This window comes from Equus przewalskii, chromosome 2, assembly GCF_037783145.1.
Source record: "Equus przewalskii isolate Varuska chromosome 2, EquPr2, whole genome shotgun sequence".
Lineage (NCBI taxonomy): Eukaryota > Metazoa > Chordata > Mammalia > Perissodactyla > Equidae > Equus > Equus przewalskii.
The window spans coordinates 38,425,172-38,451,986 of NC_091832.1; the positions used below are offsets into that span (position 1 = coordinate 38,425,172).

The 26,815-nt window shown below is 44.3% G+C and overlaps 1 protein-coding gene across 4 annotated transcripts in view; it reads right to left on the bottom strand.

Moving 5' to 3' along the window:
* KAZN (kazrin, periplakin interacting protein) overlaps positions 1 to 26,815 on the bottom strand; it is a 1,021,468-nt gene that overhangs the window by 776,271 nt on the left and 218,382 nt on the right. For all 4 annotated transcript variants that reach the window (XR_011535473.1, XM_070602791.1, XM_070602782.1 and 1 more), the window contains one exon: positions 10,165 to 10,322. Coding sequence is in view for 3 of the 4 variants with exons in the window: in XM_070602791.1 (XP_070458892.1) it covers positions 10,165 to 10,322 (158 nt within the window). In the remaining variant the exon portion in view is untranslated. The remainder of the gene's footprint in view (positions 1 to 10,164; positions 10,323 to 26,815) is intronic.

Here is a 26,815-nt window from a genome sequence, read left to right on the forward strand (position 1 = left end):
ATTCTCTGGGCTGAGCTCAGCTGACTTCAGCTGGGCTTGATCATGCACGAGATCAGCTGGGGGCTGCCTGGTCCATGATGGACTCAGCAGGGGAGATACACCTCTGCTCCATGTGGACCCACCTCTGCCAGCTGGCTAGCCTGGACTTGTTCTCATAGCAGAGGCAAGGTTTCAACAAAGAGCAGAAACCTGCAAGACATCTTGAGTCTAGGCTCTGAACTGACCCACCCTTTTGCTACATTTTCCTGGCCAAAGCAAATCACAGGTCAGCTCATGTTCAAGGGGTGGGGGAATAGACTCTCTCTCTTAATGAGAAAGGCTACAGAGGCATATTGCAAAGGGAGAAAGGAATGCATTGCAGCCATTTTTGCAATTAAAGTAGCATAGTTACTCACTAGATATGTGACCTTAAGTCAGTTTCCTCTCTGGGCCTCATTTCCTCATCCATAAAGTAGGGGAAATAACATATACCCACAAATGAGATTTGGAGGAAGGTAAAGTTCTTAGCAGACTGTCTGGCACGTAGTCAGTACTCAATGACTCTTCGCTACTTTTATTTGTCACGTCTCCTCGCAGTGTTTACCATTGTACTTTTCACGTGGTTGGTATAAGCTCAGGAAGCATTTGTTGAAAAAATTCACTATGCACCTGGCTCGGATGATCAGCTACCACAATGGTCTTTTAATAGGTCCTCACGTTTCTAGCGCTACACGAGCCCACACGTCTCCCACTTGGTCACAGGCCCATTTGAAACCGTCCTGTCCAAGCTTGACATAGAGCCCTCTTAAAATGTATCCTCCAGCTGTTCAAACACAGTCTGTCCTCTGGGCATGTACAAGGGCAGAAGAGCACCATTCACGTCCCTCTAAATAAACTGACTAGAGCGGTTCTTTCCAAAAGAGAATGTGCATGAAGCTTGCTAATTAGGACATTTCAAACTCCCATTTCCAACAGATCAAAAATGGCCAAGAGTTATGCTAAGAAGTCTTCCGCTAACTTGCTTTGTTTATGTGGCAGGTTGATTGCATTAGTGGCCCATGTGTTACACTTCCTTTGGCGGTGCCTTCCCGCCCTGACTCTGGGCTTGGTAATTTGATGCTTTGACCAATGGAATAGTAACAAACTGGATACAAACACAGGTTGGAAAAGTGATTGCTTTTGTCCATTTCCTCTTTTTATGGACCCCTGTCACCGACAGGAGAATGTTCCAGAGTTAGCCTGCTGGAAGGATATGAAAGATACATGAAAGAGAGCTGAATCACGCCAACTGAGGCCATGTTAGACCATTCAGGCCCCAGTGACCACAAATGTATGAGTGAGACCAGTCAAGATCAGCCATGCCCGTCCATACTGGCAGAATTACCGAGTCAATCCACAGATGCATAGAAGTAAACCAAAAGCTGTTTGAAATCGCTCGGTTTTAGGATGGCTTATTATGCAGCAGTACAAACTGTTACAGAGCCGTGCCATGCTTCTCGTTATCAATTCCATCATGAGCTCCTCCTCTTTGTCTTATATTTTAGGAGAAAAAAAAAAAGAGGAATTAAGTTCATATCAGTAATCCACGACAAGAATATCCATTCTGAAATTAAATATCTGGGCTACGAAGCCGGCCAAAGCGAGTGAAGTTTGTTTCAAGTCCCACAGGAATAAGTGAGCGCTTAAAATTGCCAAGTCACCATCTCACTCTTAAACTGCTTTTAAGTGTGATTTACTCAGAGACAAGGGAGTGAAGGAACATGGAATATTGGCTTGAGTTGGCATCGAGGAGATTTGCTGGCTTTCCTCCCAGATCTAACATCAGATTTGAATAACGACACTTAGCAACACCATGCCTCAATTTACCTGGCTGCTCTACTGGGACTCTTTGAGTTTAATGTGAAGAGGAGGTCCAAGAGCTCTGGATAAGAGTTACTGTTCTAAGCGTAAGTTATTTTAGGGTTGTAATTATATGGCATACATTCAGCTCTCTATTATCTGACTAATGGATGGGAGCCACAGCATAAAAAAATACCAAATAACCGATACTAATGGAAAAGTCTGATATTGAATTCCATTACGGTGAAAAAAATATTGGCAATGAAATTACCTTTCTAATTATGTCTCCTTCAGACGAACACTGGTTTACATTTCCTGAGTGCGTGCCACCAGGGAAGGAATGCTTTGCCCATAGATGATCCACAAAGTTCCTAATCTATAGACGTGTAATTGAGAGTTGACTGTTGGCCGCATTCTATATGGCAGCGTATAGCCTTCACCTCTCCATTTTCTTGTCCAAAATAACTCTATACCTTCCTCTCTTTCCCTTCATCTGTCTGACTCCTATGTCTCACGTGGTTCAAATAACTCTTTCTCTTCTTTTGTGTGTGTCTCTATGTCCACAGCATCTGGCAAGAAAACCCAGGGATCCTGGTTCCTCTGTGGACACCCATGGGCACAGAATAAAAAATTCTCTGTTCCTGAGGAACCAGTGGGAATTTTTATATTTCTTAAATGAAATGTAACTTTCTGGAATAAATAATTTGCTGAGATCTTTTGCAACATTCGCGGGGGTCTATTTCCAGTTACCTCGTGGAGTAGTACTAAACACACACAACTAAATTAAAGTTTAAATATAAGCATACCACATGAGCAGAAGTCACACACACACACACACACACACATACTCTCTCTCCTTGGATCTCAGCTTAAATGTCACGTTCAAAGTAGACTGTTTGAACCCTTAACCAAGTGAGGTCCTCATGCACCTTTAAGACAAGTATTGAAACTCATTATTATTTGTTTACTTACATATTTATAGTCACTCACCCCACTAAAATACAACATCCTTGAGGGCAAGGATCGCCTCTCTTGTTTTCACTGTTGTTCCTAGCAGTCTAACACACTGCTTGACACACTGTAGATGTTCAACGAACGAATGAGAAAATGAATGGATAACTGAGCTACAGCTTGAGGACCAATTATGATCAATGGCAGGGCTTCAAAGAAATTGATTCTGAGACTGGAAGAGTTCCATGATCAAATAAAAGTCAGCCTTGGGTTCAAAAGCAGGATTTCTCAATCTTGACATTATTGGCATTGGGGCTGGATAATTCTTTGTTGAGGGGCGGGGGGCGGGCATCCTGTGCATCGCAGGAAGTTTAGCAACATGCCTGGCCTCTGCCCACCAGACGCCAGTAGCACCGTTACCCCTCCCCCCAACCCGCCACAGTTGTGACAATCAAAATTGGCTCCAGACGTTGCCAAATGTCCCCTGGGGGGGAAAACTTTTCTGTTCCCCTCTCAGTTGAGAACTACTCATCTAGAGGGTGATGGTGGGGTTGGATATTATTTTGGGAGCCACATACTTGCCAATAGGACATCACAAGGAGACGGGGATATTTTGAAGGATCTGTAATACCTTCCATATTTGATTTCAGGATTTTTGAAAACCATGTTCTTAGAACCCTAAACCTTCCAGGAGTCTGAGAAGGTGGAGTTTAGCTTTAGGAAGGTATTGCATATTTATTAAAATTGTTAAAAACGCTTTGTGTTAGGAGTCCTGTTGTATGTCTGAAGCCAGGTTTTAATCTTCTTCTTTCCCCAAATTACATCCTCCTTTCTCTCTCCTATTTAATAACCCCTTCAGGGAGCAAATACTCCGAGGGTCACCACCTATAAGCAGGAAGTCAATTACACTTGTTTTGTGATGGGCTGGATGGAACAATATAAAAAAGGCGATTTTATTAAAGCTTAATAACCAGTTTTCAAAACAGACATAATAACACCCAACCTCCTGTACCTCTCATGGCTGAGAGGAAAAGACGAGAAAATGCTGGCAAAAGTGCTTTGTAAACAGTAAAGCGATCTGCAAATATCAGCTGGGTCCTCCTCTGAGCTTCCGCAGCCCCCACACATACTTCATCAGTGTTTATCACAGGGCACTTCGATGTCTGGTCACCTGCCCCACTCTAACCTGAGTCCCTCTAGGGGTGGGCCAATGTTCTGTCCCTCTCTGTCCCTAGATCTTAGTTCAGTGCCCAGCTCTGTGCTGGGACGCGAGCACCAAGTTCATCCACGTGGAACGCATGGTGGATTTGTTACTGTCTCCATCTGCCCAGCCTCAACACTCCCTGCTTGTGGTAATAAAGCCTCCCCACACTAATGTGGCCTTGGTGGGACCATTTGTCAATGTGTACAACCTCCCACGGCCAAAGGGGAGGAGTGTCCAATGACCTAAGACAGGCCAGTCAGACTCTTCTAAGAATCTGAGTCTTGATCAAAGTGACACAAAGAGAGAAAACGGTGGGAGCCAATTTATCCCAAGCACAGTTCCCCTGGAGCAGCTGCTCTTTAGTTCTTGAGACCTAAATCTCCGCAGCTGACGTCTTTCCAGTCTTTTCTAAGATGCTGTTCTTTGGCTTTTCCTAAGAGCAACCCTGTTTGCTTCCATTAAATGTTTTCCCTGTTATGTTCACCAGAGACCAGCGGCTGATAATCAGAGCCCTAAACCATTCCTCTCCCCTAACCTTCCTTCCACAGATTTGTCACTATCTCAGATGCCCCTGACTTTAACGTGGACCATGAACTCTCAGACCAGCATACATTCTATTTCATTACCATTTGAAACGTATATCATTAAAATAACATTTAGTACCTAAAAATGTAACACAAAGTTCGGTAATGTGGAAATAAGTTCCCCGATGGCTCTTTAGTACCATGCAGATCCATGGAAGCTATACCAGTTTGACGGAGATTATTCCATTCAATATTACACAACCTGAGAGATGCTCCTTTCCCTCGAATACAGCAATGGACAGGGTCCAGTTCTTTTCTGAGTCTCATTTCCGACTATACCTGCATCTTTGCTTGGTGAACACCGAAAGCAACTTTCAGTATTTCAGAATTTCCCCTAAAATTCAATTCTGCCTGATGGATTTTGCAAAGGTGGCAGAGGTCTCAAAAGAGGCTACATTTCTCTATTAACTTAAAAAAATACCAGACACAAGCTTAACAGAGGAGCAGCCTTACCATTTCCCATCTCAGCCTCCATTTCTCCTGCCCAGGGATGGTGATGGCAGAAGCTCGATAACAGGATTGCACCCAAGCCTGGCGATGCCTGCAGGTCAGATTTTATTTATTTTAAAAAAAACTTTAAAAGATCAAAATTGTCATGGCAGGACAGGAAGTGGGCTTGCACGAGTTATGTAAGAAACTGCAAGCATCAGAACTGTTGATTTTATGGCTTTGCATCTGCAAATGGAAAATAAACATTGCCTTTTCCAAAGCACAGGGAAAGGATGGGTGATAGAGCACACAGATTACCGGACGGGGTGAGCCAAGACCCCTCTGAATAATCAGTTTACCATTGTAGCTTTCTGGTTAGGTGAACTAAAGTCTTCAGCATCCGTTTAAGTATTTCTTTCTCCTATGACCTTTAAGAGGTGGAAATCTGATGTTACGAGTAGCCTTAAAAATATCCCAGGGTAATTTTCTTAGGATGAAAACTTTGCCTCTTTGCCCTCGTTCTAATTCTAGAGTTCCTTCTCTGCTTGCTACCGCATAGGGAGAGAGTTCTAGTCCTTTCTCCAGCACGGTGTCACATTTGAAAAGACAATAAGACAAAACACTTGGGGTGCTCCTCACAGTGGCAGCCAGCAACTGTGACCTTGAGAAGTCAAGCAACCTTCTGGTGCCTCAGTTTGTGCAAAGTGAGAGCAAGATATTCTCTAGGGCTGTCAACAGGGTCGCACTCATGGGCATGACCTTGAAGCCAGCTTCAGGTAGAAAGCACCAGATTTCTGCACTAGTGATAACCACAGGGTCCGTACCCTGAGCATGGGTTGCTTCAGAACGTATGGAAGGATAGGAACAGGAGAAATCATCCTGAAATATACCTCTGTAATGAGAGTGTGTCAGCTACCTGATTCCCAAGCTCCCCTTTCCAACACGAGCTGACATCCACTGTGCAGAGCTAACCCTCCTTATCTATTTGTCAGGAGCCTGAGCCACGGTTTGCTCCTGTCGAGTCTCTGTCCACACAGCACTTCCCCGTTGGAGTCTAGTCTAGAGGGTGACAGAGTCCAGGCAGCTTGAATAGCCAATATATTCATGTTAAATTGGCCCGATTTTGCCAGAAATTAATCAGAAAGCATAATCAACTGGCAGAGCTTTCTAGACTGTTCTAGAAAGGAAAACGAAGCCACCCGAATCACATTGAGTCTCTGATCCTGGCAGGGCCCCATCTGCCTCCTGCCAACCGCCCCGCCGCCTGCTGTTGCTCTCCCGCCCGCTTGGCAAGGGGATTTTAGGGCTTTGGCAAAAAAGCTTTCAAGTTCCCCGAACACAAGGAACAGAAAGAAAGACAGATGAGAAAAGAAAAGAGGAAGGCAGGGAAGGGAGAGAAAGGGCAGAATCTCATTCTGCATCTCCGAAAGAAGGGGGGGGGGGAGGAGCTGGAGAGAGGACGAAGCAGAAGATGGGAGGGAAGGAAGGAGGGACCTGCTGGGGAGGAGAGATAGAAGGAGGGAAGGAAAGCGAAGAGAGACGGGATGAGGAGGGCAGAGCAGAGAAGGGACCGTCCAGAAGACAACACAGATTTCCCTTATTGCCACCTAGCATTTGCATTTTGTCAGGCCAAAGCACAGACCTGCTTAGAGATGACAGTTGTGCGGTTTATTTCTGTTTTAAAGGCTTGCTTACTTCATTCTTAGAGGTGGACTCCAGGAAAGGTGTGCCAGGACTCAGCCTCCCTTCAAAGGAGCTCCCCCTTCAAACCCAGGCAAGCCACGATGCTGGGAGGGAGGCCTCACTCACCACCAGGCCTGTGCAGCGGCAGAGGGTCAGCGGGACACGGGCCCTTCCTGGGCCACTCATGGACAATCTCGCCCTTTGGGTACCCAGCCTTGGAGAGGAGGACCTTACTGCCAACAAAGTGATCCTATTGTTTTCCCAAGCTTTTGTTCCCCTCTTAATAGATAATGATATTAGGTCTTTGGGGGTAAGGAGGGGAGAAATGCCGATAGGAGATTTAATTTGCTGTAATCAACCCCTCTTAGCATGCAGAGTCACACAGTACGAGTAAAGGAATTAATCTCCACCAGAAAGAACTGCCTCTCTGGTGTTATGAATCTAATCGCTTACGAGGCTGAGTCGGCAGTTTGGGTTTCCACAGAGCTCTCAGGAATAAAAGCCACAAGATCCTGTTTCAAATGCGATCTGAATGGTACACTTCATTGAATTTAGAGGCCCACAGATTACAAAAGGGACGGAATGCAAATAGAGGTGCTCTGCCTCTTTCAGACACCCGCTAACTGTCCAGACAGGCATTTCGGAGATGAATAAATAATCGCGGGTCTCGGGGCTGCCCACGTGAGATGTTCCTTCTTGATTCCATTCTCTGGGATGGATTGTCAGACCTGCCAATCATCGCCAGCCCCCCTATTATACTTGGGAGATGTGTTTGCTCTGGGCATACTGTTTGATAATCCTCAGAGGTGGAATTTCATAGCCCAGCAATGCTTTTGCCTCTGACATTCTCCTAAGCAGGATTTATTGCCCCCAAGACAGATGTGAGTTAAATCGATTATGCCTTTGAAGCAGTCACTCCCGAAGCAGCGTCCAGGTTCTCTGGAATACCTTTTGCCTGACTTCATTCAACTTGCAGCTGATGTCAGAGGATTTCATCATAATCTAATACCCTTAAGAGTCCCTGGGGTACGGAGCTGAGCAGGTTATTACAGCAACCGAGTCGAGGGGTGTGGGCCCTACTCTTGAGGGGCTTCCATCCTGCAACACACAAACCTATCAGACATCTACTAATATCACGCAATGCAGCCCGAATGGAAGGAGGTACCTGGATTATATTTCCACTCTGTTGACCTTTCATTATTGACAAACTTAGAATATGAAATAAGTACATTCATTTGCCTTTGGTATTGAAGTAAGAAGCAATGTAAAAAAAAAAAATGAATGGAAATTAACTGAATTTCTAAAAATGCTCAATAAAGATTCTTATTAAAATGAATGTATCTCTAGATGTCTACTTCAAAACTGAAAACCACAGATCGCCCCTGGCCATCCCCCAAATGTTGGGGTTGCTAGCTTTTTCTAAGCCTGGCCACACTCATCTTCTGGAGAGTGGATTTCAGAGACCTCTGAACCTGGGGTTATTAGGGGTTATTAGGTAACATGATTCGAGTTGACTTCAGCCACGGACCTAGAGTCAAAATCACAAATACTGTTTCAAAAAGTTAGTGGTTTTGAAAGAAAAAAAATGAGGGTGGTACTTTTAGACGAAACTCATCACAACCCACATCATCCCAGGTTAGCTTGAAAGACAAGAGGGAGGGACCTTCGAACAATAGGAGGCGAAAGAAAGACTATTTCCAGACACCGGCACTTTCCTCCCGGACCGCCTATGATTTTTTTCTTCCCGAAGAAGAGCCAGCCCACCTTCCATTTAGAGGGTGTGACTTAGCGGAACATCTGCCTTATCCTCGTCCACTTTAGCCACTAGAGAGAAAATTCTAGCGCACATTGATTTGGGATCAGGGGAAAAGGAGATAATAAAATGTTCCTGCACAGTAACCACATTATATGGGATATTTTAGTGCCATTAGATTAAAAAGGGAAACGTTATAATCAACACCTCTAAGGATAAAAGTTGTCAAATGAATTCGCCATTTAGGAGGAGAAAATATTTCCTGAAGCGATGTTAGGCATTTTCGAAATCCAGTTCTAGACGCTAGTAAGCTCATATGCGCAGGAGAGGGGAAAAATGAATGGCTTTTTCGTTCTTTTAGATTTTGCAGACTGGAGTTTACACAATATCTTTGGGGATTCATTTAGATAGTTCCCTTGGCTGGGGTGTTAACTGTAGGATTGGGTCCAGGCGTTAAGGAAAGCTAATCCTTTCAAGAACAATTTGCTCTCTTTTATTTGGTAAATTGTTCTAAATTTCCCTTTTTCCCCAGTTTTAAAATTGGCTGTTATAGCTTCAGAATTTTTCCTTTCTCCACCAGACAGGCTTGGGGAGAAAGAAGAAGCTGAATGGGCTGCTCATAATAAAGGGGCGAAGGGAGGACACTGAATGAAAATGAAAGGCTTTGCATAATTTGGGCCATCTCAACAGAGGGGCTCGAAAAATCCCGTGGGACGGATTCAAACATTGACAGGTGAGAAATGCACCAAAGCCTTGCCAGTTAAAGTCTTATTAGTACAAGATCCAGGCTTCAGGATCGATTTTAAAAATAAAACATAAAACCCCACTATGGTGGAAACAAAAGCAAGGAGACCGCAGTTCAAAATCTGAGACAGAGCTGAATGCGGGGAAACCAGCAGCCATTCTGACCTCACCATTGTTACACAGAAACAAGCTCAGGATGAAAGCTCCAGGGCAAACGGATACAAAATCACCAACCCGAAGAACATTCTCTGAAACATTTCTCGATACTGAAGAGGTAGGAATGACAATAAAATCTAGTTCAGCTTGGCTTCACCAACATAGAAAACTATCAGTTCTTTTAAAACACCTGGTGTTTGCCTAGCAACATATCTGGAGAGACCCACCAACAAAGCCAGAAGGAGTAGGTACATTATTTTTTAAATATTTCAATTAAACAGTGCAAGGTTTCAAGGAGAAACCTTGAAAAATAACATGTCAACAATAGCACGCAATGAGCTAAACACCTTCATTGCTAGTAATTAATTCATTAGAAGCATTAAAACAAACAAACAAAAAAACCCCCAGTGCTGATTCGCTTACTGGTGGTGCGGCAAGTGTACCAAAATATTCATTAGTTACTCAGCCATGCTGTTTGGGATAAGTGTTGCTCCACTCCAAAGCCTTTGCCAGCTTTGATGACTGCCAAATTTTTATGTAAATGGATTTTCACTTTTCCAAGGCTAATGGGAGATCTGCTAAATTCTCAGAGACAACATAGGTATTATTTTTAAGCCTTACCACTTTGACTGAAAAACAAGCTATTTTAACACTAAATCCCAAATAATACCTGATCAGAAATCCAATACTCAATATATCGGAATGTCTGTTCCATGGCTATTTATCACAAAGGCAGTACTAAATAAGTGTGGTAGTTGAACATTTTTGCACAGTGTATACCAAAAAGGAAACAAAAAGGACACCACCAGCTCTCTAGAGAATTTCTTGGTTGATCCCTGTACCTGGGCATCCATTAAGAGGTGCCGCATCAGTATCATGGAACTCTTCAGCGTCTCCTTCTCCGTGGGTAGAAAGGGGTCTTTGTCCTCCTCCAACGCCTTCGACTTGGTGACAATAAAATGGGATATCTGGTCATTTAGGGTGTGCAATGACTGCACCGCTGCAAAAAAGAGAAAGAAGGAAAACGGAATCACAACAAGTAACTTTCAAAGAGCCACTGGCTGGTAATTCTAAAGGGAGAAGCGAGGGTGTTCATATAAGGAAGAACCCAGGCAGGTATCAGGAAGCCGGTACATCCATGAATCTCTTCCACACGTGTGTGTAACAGCTAACAAATATTTAGTGAACTCTCTCCAAATGCCAAGCCTACAAGGAGTGCTTGGGGATATAAGCGTGAGCAAAACCCAACATGACGCCTACCCTCATGGAGCATCCAGACCTGGTGCGGAAACTGGAAAGAAACCATTTAGCACATACTTCCATGAAGATGACTTTGTGGTAAGTGTGTTTACAAACTACAGAGATTAACAGGGCATGAGAGGACGGCCCTAGACTAGATTTACATTTATGGTGATGTAGCTGGGTATTTTACCTCTAAGCAGATGGCCTCCATCATTACGGTTTATGAAGGGACGGTGGCCATGTTTTCCAATCAGTGCCACATATGTGCCAGGAGGGTTATTATTTCTCTATAATTCACGTAGCACTTGCCGTCAGACACGTTACAGATTTTAAGATTTCACTTTATTATGCGCGTTGCCTCTTTCTCTATTTTCTCTACAATGCACTTGGTAAGTGCAGAGATTTTTTTTTCTTAATCTCTTCTTATATGGTTATATACCCAACAACTAGAACAATGCCTGGCAAATAGAAGGTAAATAAATATTGTTGAATTAATTTCCTAATGTTTCCTTGAGTTAAAATTTCTTTCCTTATAGAATTTATATAATTTTCAGGTAAATCTATCCTTTCAAACCAAGAATAAGTAAATGCTAGGCATTCTCAGGAAAACCACTGCACTAACCATAATTCTGAAGGTGAAAAGTAGTCATCAAGAACTAGTATACAACAGAATGCCTCTGAGTATTCTGCTTCTGACCATGAGGGAGTAAGAGGGTGCAGATTATTCTCTTGCTGTAAATAACTAGAAAACTGTACAATATCTTAGAAACAAGTATTTTTAGACATTGAACAACAGACAGTGCAAGACTACGATCCTTTGGAGAATGGAAAAAACCCAACTTGAGTCCTATCATCACCAGGAATTCTGCAAAAAAGGAATGTCTAGACTTCAGCACAGGAAGAGGAGCCCAAGGAGAGCCCAGCATTCCCACTGAATTGAGGAGACAGAGACTGGGAAGGCTAAGTTTGCTATAATTCACAAGACAGAGCACTGAAGAAGACAGAGTTACACAGATCTCCACAATTCTGCATAGGAGTCTCTTTGAGCTGTTGGCTGATTATCAATTCTGTGTATGGGTGGGATGAAACCCTATATGACCTGGCAAGAAACTGAATTCCAGGAGAGAAAAGATTTCCAGGAGAGAGCAGTTAGTTTGGGGAGCTATAAGCCAAATAATTCCAAGAGATCTCACAGGGCCACACATTGTTCACATGCTGACCAGCCGAACTGGAAGGGCCTTGTTGGAATAAAGGGCACATTCAGTGGAGACTCCAGAAGGGTCTGGCTTTAAAAACAAAGCTAAATGATCACTAGAATAAAGGCTACTGTAGGCCTATCCAAAAAGAGCTTAAAAGTAAGCCTTGAATGGATGGGATTGATCTGCAAGTAGCTAAAATACCTGCCAGAAAAAAAGGTGAGCATTTTTTTGTATAAATGTAACAAAATCTAGCACCCAAAAATGCAAAATTCATAATGCTCAGTATTCAATACAAAATTACCAGACATGTAAAGAAGCAAGAGAGTACGACTCATAGTCTGGAGAAAAATCAATATATAGAAACAGACCCGGAAATAATAAGTGATAATATTAGCAAACACAGCTATTAAGATAGCTCTTGTAGATATGTTTTGCATGCTAAGGCTGTAAAATCAAACATGATTATAAGGGAGAGTAAACTTGAATATCTAAATCAGAACCAAAGGGAGCTTCTTGAGATAAAAATATGAATGAATATCTGAAATGAAATTTTTACCGAATGAGATTAATGGCAGATTCAACAATGCAGAAGAAAACATCAGTGAACTTGAAATTATAGTAATAAAACTACCTAGAATGAAAGAACAGATCCTCTTTGATAATATAAAGCCATCTGACATACATGCACTTGGAGGCTGGGGTGGGGTGGTGGAATGGGGGCAGAGGCAGAAACAATATTGCAAGAAATAATGGACAAAATTTTTTCCAAATTTGATAAAATTATAAACCTACAAATCCAAGAATCTCAATAAACACCAAGCAGGATAAACACAAAGAAAACTACACCAAGGAATATTATAATCAAATTACTAAACAAACAAACACACAATGAGAAAGAGAAAATCTTCAAATCAGCCAGAAAATCGCATATCGCATTCATAGGAACAAAGACAAGAATGATGTCAGACTTGTCGTTAGAATCTATGCAAATCAGAAGACAATCCATACATCTTGAAAGTACCAAAGGAAAAAACACTTGTCAACCTAGAGTTCTATAACCAACAATAATATTTTTCAAAAATGAAGGTGAAATAATCACATTTTTAGATCAACAAAAGCTGAGAGAACTCATCGCCAGCAGACTTTCATTAAAAGAAATGCTAAAGGAATTTCTTTAGGCAGAAAGAAAGTGACATTAAATAGAAACTTCTATTTACAAAAATGAGAAAAAGAATGCTTGAAAGGAGCAATATATGAGTAACATAAACATATTTTATCATTTTTAATTTTTAAAATATAATAGACGTTTTAAAGCAAAAAATAAATAATAATGTATTGCAAGGTTGGTAACGTATTATAAAAGTAAAAGATATGACAACAGCACAAAGAATGAGAGGGTGCAAATGGAAGTATATTGTTGTAAGGTTCATATATATTATTCAGATAGTGGTACACTATTTGAAGGTGGACTGGGTTAAGTTAAATATGCATATCGTAAATCCTAGAGTAAACACTACAAATAACAAATAAATAAATGATGGTTTTGAACTATGGAGAGTCAAACTTGGAGAACTGAGCATAAAGTTGCAACTATAAGCCATGGAGTAGGAAGAATACAGGATATGACATCAGAGCAGTTTCTCAGTGCACAGGAAGCCTCTAAGATCCTTTCCTGGACTGGGGGAGGAGGGGCTGGCTAAAACAGAGAAAGATGAACACGAAAGCATGGGGCCTGATTCCTGCCTACCCTGAATCCTCATTCTCCAAAGAAGATGCTTAGAAACACCCAGATAGATTTGGGGATCTGAAAACAGAAGTGACTTAATGTCTTATATCCCGCCCTAGGCAGCTGGGTCCGGCAGTCTCTCAGTGCCCATGCCAATATAAGGCAGCCAATATTAGGGTAGAAATGACAGCCACATGGCATTTTAATTCAGAGAGGATCTGAGATAACACTACCGCCCTACCACCCTCATCCCCCACCTCCAGTCTCCCTTTGCATCACTGAGGCTGGAGATACCTCCATTGAGTCCAGAAGTGTCCAGAGGGAGATTCACAGGCCAGATACACATCCCCAAGACAGGACAATACCTAAACGTCCCGAGAACCCAAAGAGAAGGGAAAGAGAAAGGGTAGGGAGAGCAATTTGACTTTAGTTGATATTTACCCAGAAGATCCTAAGATTTCAACCAGACGGGACTGAGTTACCATTAGTAGAAACGTGGACTTCTGATCTAAGTTAAGTTCCATTATGGGAAGTTAAAAACAACAACAAATGAATTTTGGAGTTGACTGTGCATTTTGAAACCCTCTATATATCCTCTCTAAATTAGTTGCAAACGGGAAGGTTGGGGCACACTGAGCTATAAGGAGAACAATTAAGCAGGTATCAAAATAACCCGCCCAGGGTCTGGGGCCAATCTCTGGATGATTCACGCCACATTTTCCACCACCATCCTGCCCTCCCTTTCCCTACCTCCCAATACACGGACACAATTTTCTCAAGAACGAGCCTTTTTCCCTAAGTCATTCTGAGGACAGCCCAGTTCCCAAGTCTTTTGTTTATAGACACACAGACACTGCTATGAACAAAACTCCTTATGTCACGTCTTGGAAGGGAGGAATTACTGTCAGTGCTTTTCATTCTAACTAGGCTAGTGAATTTGGGTTCTCAAAATGCGTCTATTACAATTCTCTCTATTCTTGTTCCAGAAAAAAAATTAGGCTCAATAACTAAAACATGCTCTAAATTTCACTTTGTTCTAAATTCAAAAGACAAATTGAAAGAGTTAAGCACTCCCTCCTCTGCTCAAAGAATAGACATTTCCATCAGGAAACTTACTGTGTTGTACTGTAATTGCTTAAGGAGCCATCTGTGGTAGATTTAATTATGCTTCCAAAACTGCTCGTCTCTGAACCTATTCATAGAGACGACCCCTCCCCGGAGGCCTCCCTGGTGACCTTTTTGGTGAAAAAAACTATTTCCTGCCTTAAATAATGTCAGGCTTTGCCATGTGACTTGCGTTAGCTAATTAAATACGGAGCAGACAGGAGCTATGCCATGTCCAAGCAGAAGCTCCAAGGGCCATCACATGTCCCACTATTATTTTTTCCCCTTTGCCATGACAGCAGCCCAGATTCCAGAATAAAGAAGACACGTAAGTGAAAAGCAAATGTTTGCTTCCGCAAAGCACCAACATTTGGGGGGATGTTTGTTACTGGAGCGTAGCCTACTGAATGCTGACTGTTACACAGTCTGTGGGCTGAAAGGCGACTCCCTTGAAGGCAAGACTGGAATTTTGTTCACCAAATTTTAGCAAATAAAAGCCACTCAGGAAACATTTGTCGAATGAATAAAAACAGTTGGTTTGAGAGTACAGATTCTAGACCCAGCTGGCTTGGGTCTCAATCCTGCCTGCCCCTCAACTAGCTGTAATGATAATAATGACAAGAATTACAGTTTATTGGGTGCCTAGCCTATGTCAGGGGCTTTCTAAACCTTTGTGAACAGTGATGAGCCATTAATAATATGGGTTCCCAGGCCAGAAGCCCGAGTTCATACCCAGCACTGACATTTACCAACTGGCTGAACTTGAGCGAGTCACTGTACATCTCCCAATGTCTGGCACATTGTAAGTTCTCAAAAAATGTTATTATTGTTATTACTGTATTGTTAAAGATCTATTCGAGGTGAGGAATCTGAAGCTCAGACAGGTTTACCCAGCAGAGATGAGACCCAAGGCCATGACTCTCCAATGCCTGTTGTCACAATCTTGCCACAATACCACACTTCCAACCCAGCATGGTGTCTACTTAGAGACAATGCCACAAATAGGATGTTATGCCACCAACACCAGCTAAGTGGGGCAAAACAGAAGTGAGGGCAGGGAACACATCTGGATTTTTTTTTTGACAAATGTAAAACAAGCAGATGGCAGAGGGCCCAGCACACAGCAAACACTGCATGTCCTGAAAATGGCTAGGGCTTGAAGCCGCTCACTGATGCTTCCCCACCTACATTTCTTGAGCGTCTTCTCTCCACCTCATGGTTCCTTCACTGATAATAATAATAACTATTATTAATAATATTATAGCAAACATCTATGGAGGACTCTCTATTTGGCAGGCATTATACCACAGGTTGGACAGGCATTATCTCATTTAATCACCCCAACAAGTCTATTGAAGTCAGTGCCATTATCATTGTCCCTATTTTACAAATGAAAAAACTCAGATTGTGACTCACCCAAGATTATGCGTCTAGTCAGTGAGGGAGGCAGGATTCACACCTAGGCAGAGCCCATGCACGTAATTCCTACATTACACCACCTCCACTCTGCACACCACTTCTGCTTCATCCCACTCCCGCTGCGCTTTTTTGGGCTGACCTACCTGCCTGTCTGCTCCCCACCTCCTATCACTCCATTTTCCTTTAGGACGTAGCTTAGCAGCCTGCACTGACACATTTCCAGCTGGGGTACCACACAGAGCAATCCCAGGAGTACAAGTGTCAGACTGACCATGGGGTGTCACTCGGTCATCTCCCTGTACTTTAACAGGGGAAGAAACTGAAGCCAAGAAAGATTATTCAGCTTCCTGAAGACACTGTGGAGTCGGTTTGAGAGTGTGAATGCTGAAGCCAGTCTGCCCAGATCTCAGTCCTGTCTGTCCCCCCAACCAGATGTATAACCTTGGGGGAGTTACTTAACCCCTCAGTTTTCCCATCTGTGAATGGGGAATAGTAATAGTAACAACTTCTTAGAGTTGTCTGCGAATTAAATGTCAGTTCGCATAAAGCACGTGACACAGTAACTGTCACACGCTAAGTACGTAAAAAGCATTAAGTATTATGATTATTCTTCCACAGTTTGTACCTCGTCTTTAACTTGCTGACATGAACTAGTCGCTACGTTTCTAATTGAGGGCGACTGTTAACTCCTTATGATATAAATAAGCCAAGATGCTCTCTGCATATTGGCCCAGGTTGTTTATTTCTTCACTGCTGGCTGAGACCCATTAGCTCAAAACCCAGCAGGTGCCAAACTCAAATTTTTACACATCTGATTGTTTTAAATAAAGCCCAAATGAGCAGATTTTAGCTCTTTAGAGGCTGTCTGCTTTGCATACCCCACATCTGCTGGCCATGGATAAAATAAGCCCTGGGACATAAAGACCCCAAGCCATGCTGCCCTCTGACCAGAGACTCCCCACTGTGCTGCTGCGTGACCGCCATCACCTGGAGGCATACGTCCCCTCTAGGGTCCCTCTCTCCCCCGGGAGTTCCCTTGCCCTCCTCCCCTTCTGAGTATGGACCCCCTGCGCTTCTGGACATCCTGCCGCGAGGGACTTCCCTGCACACACCCCTGTCGAGGCTGCACCCAATAAAGCCCGTGTGCGCTACTGCCACCTGGTGGGCATATCTTTTTCCTCCATGAGCCCCTACGTTACCCACACGTGGATTCACTTTGGATCCCCAGTTATGACTAGTCCGCTGCTTCACACGTAAGGAAAGCTGAACAGCTGCAAACCCAGTAATCGGAAGCAATGACGCCAGGCAGGAAGGTCCTCCTCCCTGCGTTCACTGTGGACCTAAACTTCCAGGCAGGGCACCCTGTGTTTCTAGGCTTGTGTACTGGACACTTTATGTATTTGTCTGGTTAGCATTGATTTCCACCTTCTTCTAATAAAAGAAACTCTCTTTCCCTTTTGTGGAAACAGCTAACCCCACTTGTGGTTCATGTAGGGCTGGTCCCGCTTCCCGGTCCTGGAGGTGGGCGCATGTCCAGGCCTGGCCCACTCAAGCATTTCATCTCCCTGGCAACCGTGGTGGTTGGTTCAGGAGAGGGCACGTGACCCAAACGTGGCCAAGAAGATTTGACCCCAGGATCATTTGATAGAACTATTAAGAAAGAGCCCCTACTTTTCAGTTGGGATTGCTAAACTGGTAGAAATGAGCAGCTGGTGGTGTTTGTAGCCATCATTTGAGGGGCCCCCACCTGAGAACAAAACCAACCGAGTGAACTAAACCATTGACAGACAGGAAAGGAGATTCTTGACCGCGTCCCTGCAGCGCTGAGACTCAGCCGCAGCCTTCTCAGTCAGTGAATCAGTAAATCCCCTTATTTTCATGAGACCGTCTGGGTTGGGCTCCTGTTATTTGCAATCAAGAAGTCCTGATTACTCTAAAGAAGCCTGCACTTTTTCTTCATTGCAAAAGTTATTTGGGTGATTATTTCTTTAATGTCTATCTCCCTCTGTGGAAGATTAAAGATGATCTTAAATTTCGTGCCACTCCTCCTGTTGAGAGAGTATAAATCCCTTCCCATGAGTCCGGCTGGCTTCAGTGACATGATTGACCGATGGTAAGGGGCAGGAGTGACATGCTGGCATTTCTAAGCCTACGTTGTCAGAGGGCTTGCAACGTCTGCTCATGATCTTGGAACGCTTGCTCTGGGAGAAGCCAGCTGCTATATAAGGAGGCTGACTACCCTGAGGCCACCAAGCTTTGAGGAAACCTACATGCATAGACTGCACAGAGAGAGACGCCCAGCCAGCCAGCCAGCCCAGGGTCCAGACATGTGAGTGAAGACGCCACCTTGAACATTCCAATCCCAGGAGATGCAATGTAGGGAAGAACCAAGGAATCTAGCCATCCACCATAACTGAAGCCCTAGACACATGATCCCAGCCATGTCCACCATTCCAGTACCCCAGATGAGACCCCAGTCACTCTGGAGCAGAGCTCCCCTTTTCCTAGCTCAAAAACTGTGAGCATAGTAGGGTGTTGATGTACACCATCAACATTTGGGGATGGTTGCTATGCAGTGATAGATAACCACAATACCCTCACTATATCCTCAGATCTAAGCACAGCAACTGGCACATAGCAGTACTTGAACAAATAAACATTTGTCCAAAAGGGAAGAAAAAAGAATGGATAAGTGAAGAAAAAGCCAACTTCATTCCACTTTGTCTACCCTGCCACCCCATCGCCCGGGAATAAGGTGTTACGCACATTCCTCTCCATTTGGCCTATAAAAATCTCAGCCAAATAACACTGTTGTTAAAATGTACGAGGGATCACAGAATGAAGAGCCATATATATGCTTTCTTACCTACCTAAGTTTGGGAAATCGAGTCATAAAAACCAGTTTATTTGGTTGGTGGTTCTGAATGTGAAATGATGTTAAATCTATTTCCTGTTATTTTGGTCTACAAATTTGAAGAAACATTTATTTCTATAGCAGGCTTATGGATATGAAATACTCATTTGAATTGAACCGTACATTAATGAGTATTTATTTAGGTTTCAGATCAGGATGGCACATTCATGGGTTGGCAGAAGAAAAAGAACAACAAGTTTCAACATTTTGTGTCATTAGCAAAAATAGAAGGTACACATAAAATTTCTTAATGTTTTCAGAAGAGGAATAACAGCTTACCAGACTGTGCCTCTGTTTTTATAGATCAGATGAAATATAGAACAGGCAAAAATAATAACATGACCCAAGCACTCATTCTATGCAGCCGAGTCCAGCTGTCACTGAGATGGGCCATTGGACATTTTTATAGAAAAATATACCAAATGAATCACGTCACGGAGCACAGCCTTGCCACAAGAAGCGTCCCAGATTTTATGTCCTTGTCATTTATACGGTCCATAGATATGAACTAATGATCAAATTTATCCCGCCATGTTCAACTTTTGCTTTTCGCGTATCTCAAATTCTATGATGTATTTTGCATTAAAATGCTCACAAGTTTCCAGTTCTTGCTTTAATACGGTCTCATTAAATAAATGAAGCCTAAATAATTCAGGTATATTTTTTTTCCCCGTTGTTGTAATAAAACTCATTCTGCAAGTCAAAAGTTGATGCTGACTGCAAGGATGTGGAGAAACTAAAACCCTCGTACATCGCTGGTGGTAGCGCAAAATGCTGCAGCCACCGCGGAAAACAGTTTGGTGGTTCCTCAAAAAGTTAAACATAGAGTTTCCCTATGAAACGGCAATTCTACTCTTCGGTATATCACCAAAAGAATTGAAAACGAGCATTCAAGCAAACCCTTGACCATGAATGTTCACAGCAGCACTGGTCATAACAGCCAAAGGTGGAAACAACCCAAATGTCCATCAGCCGATAATGTCCATCAATGAATAAACAAAATGTGGTATATCCATACAATGGAATATTATTTGGACATAAAAAGAACTTTCTCATCCATGCTACAACATGGATGAATCTCGAAAACATGCTAAATGAAAGAAACCAGTCACAAAAGGCTACATATTGTATGATTCCATTGTACGAAATGTCCAGAAGAGGCAAATCCACAGAGACAGAAAGCAGATTAGTGGTTGCTGGGGACCGTGGGGAGGGCAGGAGTGACTGCTTAATAGGTACGGGATTTCCTTTCGCCGTGGTGAAAATATTCCAGCACAAGATAGCGGAGATGGTTACACAACATTGTAAATGTACTAAATTCCACAAAATTGTATACTTTAGAAAGGTTAAATGGTAAATTTTCTGCTCTGTATATTTTACATAAAAAAAAAAAGCTAAGGTGATCAGCTCCAGATCACAGACCTAAAAAAAAAATTGGCGCTGGAACATCCTCCCGGAATCAGACAACTGAGTGGACCCTGGCAGGTGAGGATGACACTGTTGACCCTACAACTGGGGTTTGTCTTGTGGCGAAATGCGGACAGGCCCTGATATGTGACTTTGGCACCAACAAGAGAGACACAAGTTACCTACCTGCTCAGGTTTAAAAGTCAGCAACAAAATTAACCCCTAGAACCAAGGACTCGACATGCTGATAAAGAATGTGCCGCCAACTTCTTTAAACGGACAGACTTGCAAGAGATGCAGAGTTACGTGGTGGGTGCTGAGAAATGCACGTGGATTTAGATGCCGAGCAATAATGCAGCAGAGGTGACAGCACAGGCCAAGATAAAGGCAATGACAAGGCGTGGAGGACGCCCAGGCAAGGGGGTGACACAATCAAGCTCTGATCCAGCCTGTCGGGCTTGAGGGCTAATGACCACAAGGCCAGGGGGAGCTGGAGTGAGTCCTGAGGCGGGGGATGTGGTTCAGGACACATCATGGAAGATAAACGTGGCCCAAGACGTAGAAACCCAAACCCGTGGCCAGAGAGAAGCCTGGGGGTGGTCCGGCCTGCCTCCCGTTGAAGTGGGTAGACCTTTTAAGAGGCATGAGTTTTGAAGCCAGACATCCTGAGTTCGTAATCCTGCCTCCGTCTGTTACAAGCTGTGTAAACTTGGAGAAGTGACTTCACCTCTCTGGGCATCACTTTTCTCATCTGTCATGTGGTAATAAAGCCATGTCTCCTTCACATCAATGAAGCTTAAAGCAATCAATGCAAATTAAGCACTTAGAACAGTACCTGGCCTAGAGTCAGTATTCTATGATAGTACTCAGCTATCATCACCTTGATTATTACCATGGCCGCAGCCTAATTCCCATGACCTGGGGCAGGCCTAGTCCTGACCCGACCCTCAGAGTCTACCCTGCCCCAGAGGGCAGCTCTTGGGGATCGATGTCCCCCGTAGCATTGGAGGCTCGTGGGGAACCAACCCCCTGCCCATTCTCACAGCCTGTGTGTTCCCAGCCCACCAGGGAACCCTTTCCTTTCACTCCCATCCGACTGGGCCCGACCAGCACTGTCCGGGGGCCTGAAATAGGGGCTGAGGCATGGAGTGAGGTTTGTGCCTGGAAGGAGAGCTTGGAAACTCTGCTGAGTGGAAGTCCATCTTCTAGAGTGCCGTCTGGATGTCAGAAAGGCGGCTGGAGAGGCAGAGAGAGAGAAGGAAATGGCATGGACCGGGAGAGCAGCTGCAAGGCCCGCCACCTGTCTGGTCCTTCGTTCCAGTCCATCCTGAGACCAAGCTGCCTCCAGCCCTGACCCCTCGCGATGCTTCCCTCCTTGTCCTCAAGCTGGTTGAATTGGTGTCTGTACCAGGAGAGCCCTGCTTAATACGGGTCCTGCATCTGAAGTGTTCGATGCTACTTACACCATTCGCCTTTATTTCTCGAGGTGTCCAGACTACACAGGAACTACGCTGTTTTCTTAGGCTGGCGTTTCCACGCCTCACTCAGAGGAAGGTGGGGGTAACAACAAAAACACCACCGCCACCACCAGTAATGGCCACTGCTGTTTATCAAGCGGTTACTCAATGTCAACCAGTGGGCCGGGCACCTTGCATGCGTCTTTGCATTTTGTGTTCATACAACTCATGCCTTAGGTACTATTGGCTCCATCCTTCTGCTAGGGAAACTGAGACTCAACAGTATTAGTAACTTGGCCATGGCCATCCAACCGCGTACTGTGAAAGGCTCCATGATCCTCTGGTTCTCCCCGCTGGACTAAACAGACTTCTAGCCAGGTCAAAGGATGCAGCCATCCGTGCTACACTAAATCTATGAAGTGCAGGCCCTAAGATCTCAACAGCTTGGTATTAAAGCAACACAGTCCCACGGCCTGTAACCAATATCGTCTCCATCCACTACTGCAGTGAGAAAGCTGCACGCCTGCCAACCCTGCCCATGGCCTTCAGAGTCAGCACAAAAGGCTACCTCCCCCGGAGCACGGCCATGAGCACTCTCATGCAACCCAACAGCAGACAAGAATCAATTTGCACAAAGATAATAGGTGCTTTTGCTTTCGGTGTCTCCCTCCTCCGCGGGTCCACACGGAGCTCAAGAACTCTCTCTCACCTAGTGGTCACACCTAGACGGACTCTGACTGTGCCTTGTTCGCTGGCATTCAAAAAATGCTTCCCTTCTCTTTATGTGCAGCCTCCCAGTGTCACCAAAGGCAAATCCACTTCGACCTAATAGGACCTGCCAGGGAATAAATCACAATAAGGTTGCCCTGTGAGAAATGGGTTATGACAAAATCATGTAGCCAGAAGACTTGTCTGGGCATAATGCACGGATTTTCATTTGAATGTCACAGTCCAGGCAAATTTGCAAGGAGACAATGGGCTTTGGTTCAAGGAGGAGGAAATAGAGCCAAGGACATGTCAACCTTCTGGTGACAGAAGATTGAATATCCTAGCTGTGGTCCTGACGGAACGTGCTCCCCGTTGGTGGGAGGCTAACTTCACTCCTGGAACCAATTAATTTCCTGAAAAGGAGCTGAGAGGCCATCCTCGTTTGATGGTTCAGTGCAGCTCATATCTGATAGGCACCCTAGGGCGGGTTTTGGGGCTCACACTTTTTGGCTGGCCCATTCCTCTCTTGCCCCGATTCCAGCCTGGATCTCAACCCCAAGACCTTTCAACTCTTCACTCCCTTATTTCTCTACATTCCATTTTCCAGACTTACCCAGATTGCACCTTTGTATTTAGTGCAAGAGCTTAGCCTCATGTTTCACATCCCCCTGCCGGTCCCCAGGGCCGGGATGGAAATGACTCATATTCCCTATCCCAGTGCCCTTACAGGGCCTAGACGGATGGAGAGGAGCCCATTTCTATGATAAAACAAGGAAATATAGAATGGAGAGCAAAACTCACATGAAACGGTAAGACAAACACAACATTTCAAAGAAGGTTCCTGCTCTGTCCTCTGACTTTTTGGGGTCTCAGACTCCTTTCCTCTCCATTGGCTGTATTTGATGGCAACGTTTTGGAATCTTGGAGATTTTAACCTCAAGTCCTGGAAGACCCTGGCCATTTCACACAGCTGACGGTGGGCTGTGGCCCTTTGGTCCCTCACACAGAATTTGCAACTTACTCTTCACTTTTCATTGAATCCATAAAAGATTTTTTTTAAGCCTAAATTAAATCGAAATAGTGAATATGCTCCCAAGTATGTAAAACTAGAAATAAACATAAGTGAATAAAACCAGAGGACCTGCTTTTAATAATAGATAATATCTGCAATTAGCATGTCAAGTGTACCTAAATAAGTATAAGTATTACCAAAATGCTGGCGAGCGCTTAAAAAGTTAAACTCTGCTGTAATTCAAATATAGTCCAAATTTATTTACCAAACACTTTATAATAATAACGACTCTTATTTACTCATAGCAACACTAATAACAGACCAACTCCTGTCACAATAAAGACAACAACAGCTCTTGCTCATGGAGCGCTTGCTGAGTTCTAGGATCCATGCTTATTTCGTGCAATGCAATCATTCTTACAAAAACCTGATGGGGGTGGCCTGATGACCTGCATTTTACAGCTGAGGACCTTGAGGACGGAGAAGTGACTCACCCGAGGTCATGCAGGGATGAAGGCCAGAACCGGCATTCAAGCCCATTTGGCCCAACTCCAAGGCCCTGGGCCAGCATCTGAAAGCCTCTGCCAAATGCCCTTGTCTCAAATTTTGAAGTGAGGTGCACCCTGTGATTATTTGTACTTTGGGGTGCTAAGTACCCCCTTTCTGGCCTTATCCACACTCCACACTGATGTCAGCTCTCTGTACCCTTGTGAGAGTACCTGCTGGAAGGTTCTCAACGCCCTACAACAGGAAGCCAGTCACCATCTGTGAAGACGTTGTGTGGCCATCTCATGACGCTGCCCTTTGAGCACTGGCTCTCTGCCCGGCCCACCTGGAGACCCTGTTGCGAGTTTTCCCCGAAGACGTCAAGCTATGAACAGTGGGGTCAACCCTAAGATTCCAGGCAGCTACAAGGAGGAGGACAAGAGGAACCCCTGCAAGTCTGAGGATGTGGGTGACAACACACTGTTAGCTTCTTTTCAGAAAGAATCCAAAGAGAAACGGCCCTCAGCGGCTTCCCTTGCTTTGGGAGGCAGTCCAGCTTCAACCTGACATGAAGGGGCCGTGACGTTTTAGTATGCAAGGCCAGACGCCTGCGGTGTGGAGCTCAAGGACACAATCTGCATGCAAATGCGATTTAGAAACTCCCGGGGACCCGGGGGAGCTGCGGACAGGAGGCTCCTGCCAACAGTCCTGCCGAGGCACAGAGTGCAGAGCCGGAGAAGCCGACCCCCCGTTAAGCAGGTCCTTGTGATGCGATGCCTGCCTTTCCCGGGGAGACATGGCCCTGGGTGGGGTCCCAAGCAGAGCATGATGAGGGGATGGGGGTCCCTGAGAGACACAAGCCTCCTAATGTCCCAAAGTGGAAGAAAGTTTTAAAACTGAGAGACACATTCCGGGACGGTCAGAAGTACATAAAACTAGCCATGTTAATGCGAGACTTAATTCCTGGTCCTTGTGTTCAGTGACAAATTGAAAATTACACGGACATCATCAAGACAGAAAATTTTTAAAAGAAACGACTATGATCTTTTTGCCGTAACTTCACTAGCGATTATCATTCAATTGAACCATCTCACAGAAAAACCAATATCACGGAAAAAGAATGCACAGCCTCCTCGTCAATATTTTCTATCAGCCAGAGCTCCTCCCGAAAAGTCAATAGTCCCCATGGTGAGTCTTTATTTTCAGAGGGAGCTCCTGGCCCCGGGAGGGCAGGCTGTGGTGGCGAAAGAGCCAGCGCCGTCTACGTCCAGCTGGTGGCACGGATTCTGACACCACGTGCTTCCAGCACACTTCCCTCTTCCCACAAACCCTTTGACTGTCACGGAGCAGCCTCGCTAAGAGCCAAGCAGAGGTCAGTCTAGCAACAAGCCAACTAATCAACAAACATTTATTCAGTTTCTCTGCTGCACTGAGCTGTGGGCCAAGTTTCAAAAACTGTAAGCACCAATCTCACCCTCGAGAACTTGGAACCCTCCTCAGGGGTCAGGCTAAGACTCTCACAGGCAGGGGCTGTGTGGGAGACAGGGGTGGAAATTTCCAAAAAGAATTTTTTAATCACTTTAAAGCAAAAGAAAACCGTTAATGAGGTTCCCCCTTCTCCCAACAGAAGGTGCAATGCACGGCCCCATGGCCCCCTGGGAAAATAAGAAGTGTGAACCAAATAAAGGAAGGAGTTTCGAGAGCCTGAACTCTTTTATTTGAGTCTTAGAAATTGTTCCTTCTTGGCTAGCAGCAAAGTTTTATCAAATGAAATCTTGTTCTTAATTTTAATTACCACCTGTGCTATTTCATTACCTGTGGTCTGTTAATATTTTAAATGCATTTTGTTTTACTGTATCCTCATCTGTATCCTTAAGTTAAGCAGGAAACCACTTTGAATCCTAAATAAATTATTTTTAGCATAGGAGGGCTTATACATTTATGGAAGGGGTGAAGAAACCAGTTAGTGTAGAGACATGTTTTTTTTTCAGATAAATTCGTTTTGTTTGAAAAACTCTACACATTTAGTTACTCAGTCAACAAACATGGTAGCGTTGGGGTTATAGGCCAGGCTTTGGGATTTCAAATTATGGTTCTTCTGTTTGCTAACTACAGGCTTTGGGCATGTTAGCAAGTCTCTCTGAGCCTCAGTTTCCTCATCTGTAAAGTGGAGACAATAATAGTGCCCACCTCAAAAGGTTGTTGTGAGGACTAAATCCACTGCTACACATAAAGAGCTTACGACAGTGCTTATAACCAAGTACCATGCCAGGTACTTGGTGAACTTAGTGTGTTTTTATTGCTACTGCTACTTCTACGACAATGAGGGGGATGATAATGACTACTACTGTGTTAGTTTTTGCTTTTGAGGAAGATTAGCCCTGAGCTAACATCTGCTGCCAATCCTCCTCTTTTTGCTGAGGAAGACTGACCCTGAGCTAACATCCATGCCCATCTTCTTCTACTTTATATGTGGGACGCCTGCCACAGCATGGCGTGCTAAGCGGTGCCATGTCCACACCCGGGATCCGAACCAGTGAACCCTGGGCCGCCAAAGCAGAATGTGCAAACTTAAGCACTGCATCACCAGGCCGGCCCCACCTTCCTCTATTTTATATGTGGGAAACCTCCACAGCACGGCTGTATGTAGGTCCTCACTGGCAAATCCAGGGCCACTGAAGTGGATTGCCCAAACTTAATTGCTATGCCACTGGGCCAGCCCCCTACTGTGTTATTTTTGAAATTCCAAATCATTATCCAATGGACCTGATAAGACCTCTTCTGCCCTCGCCGAGCTTGCCATGTAAGGGGAGACTGAC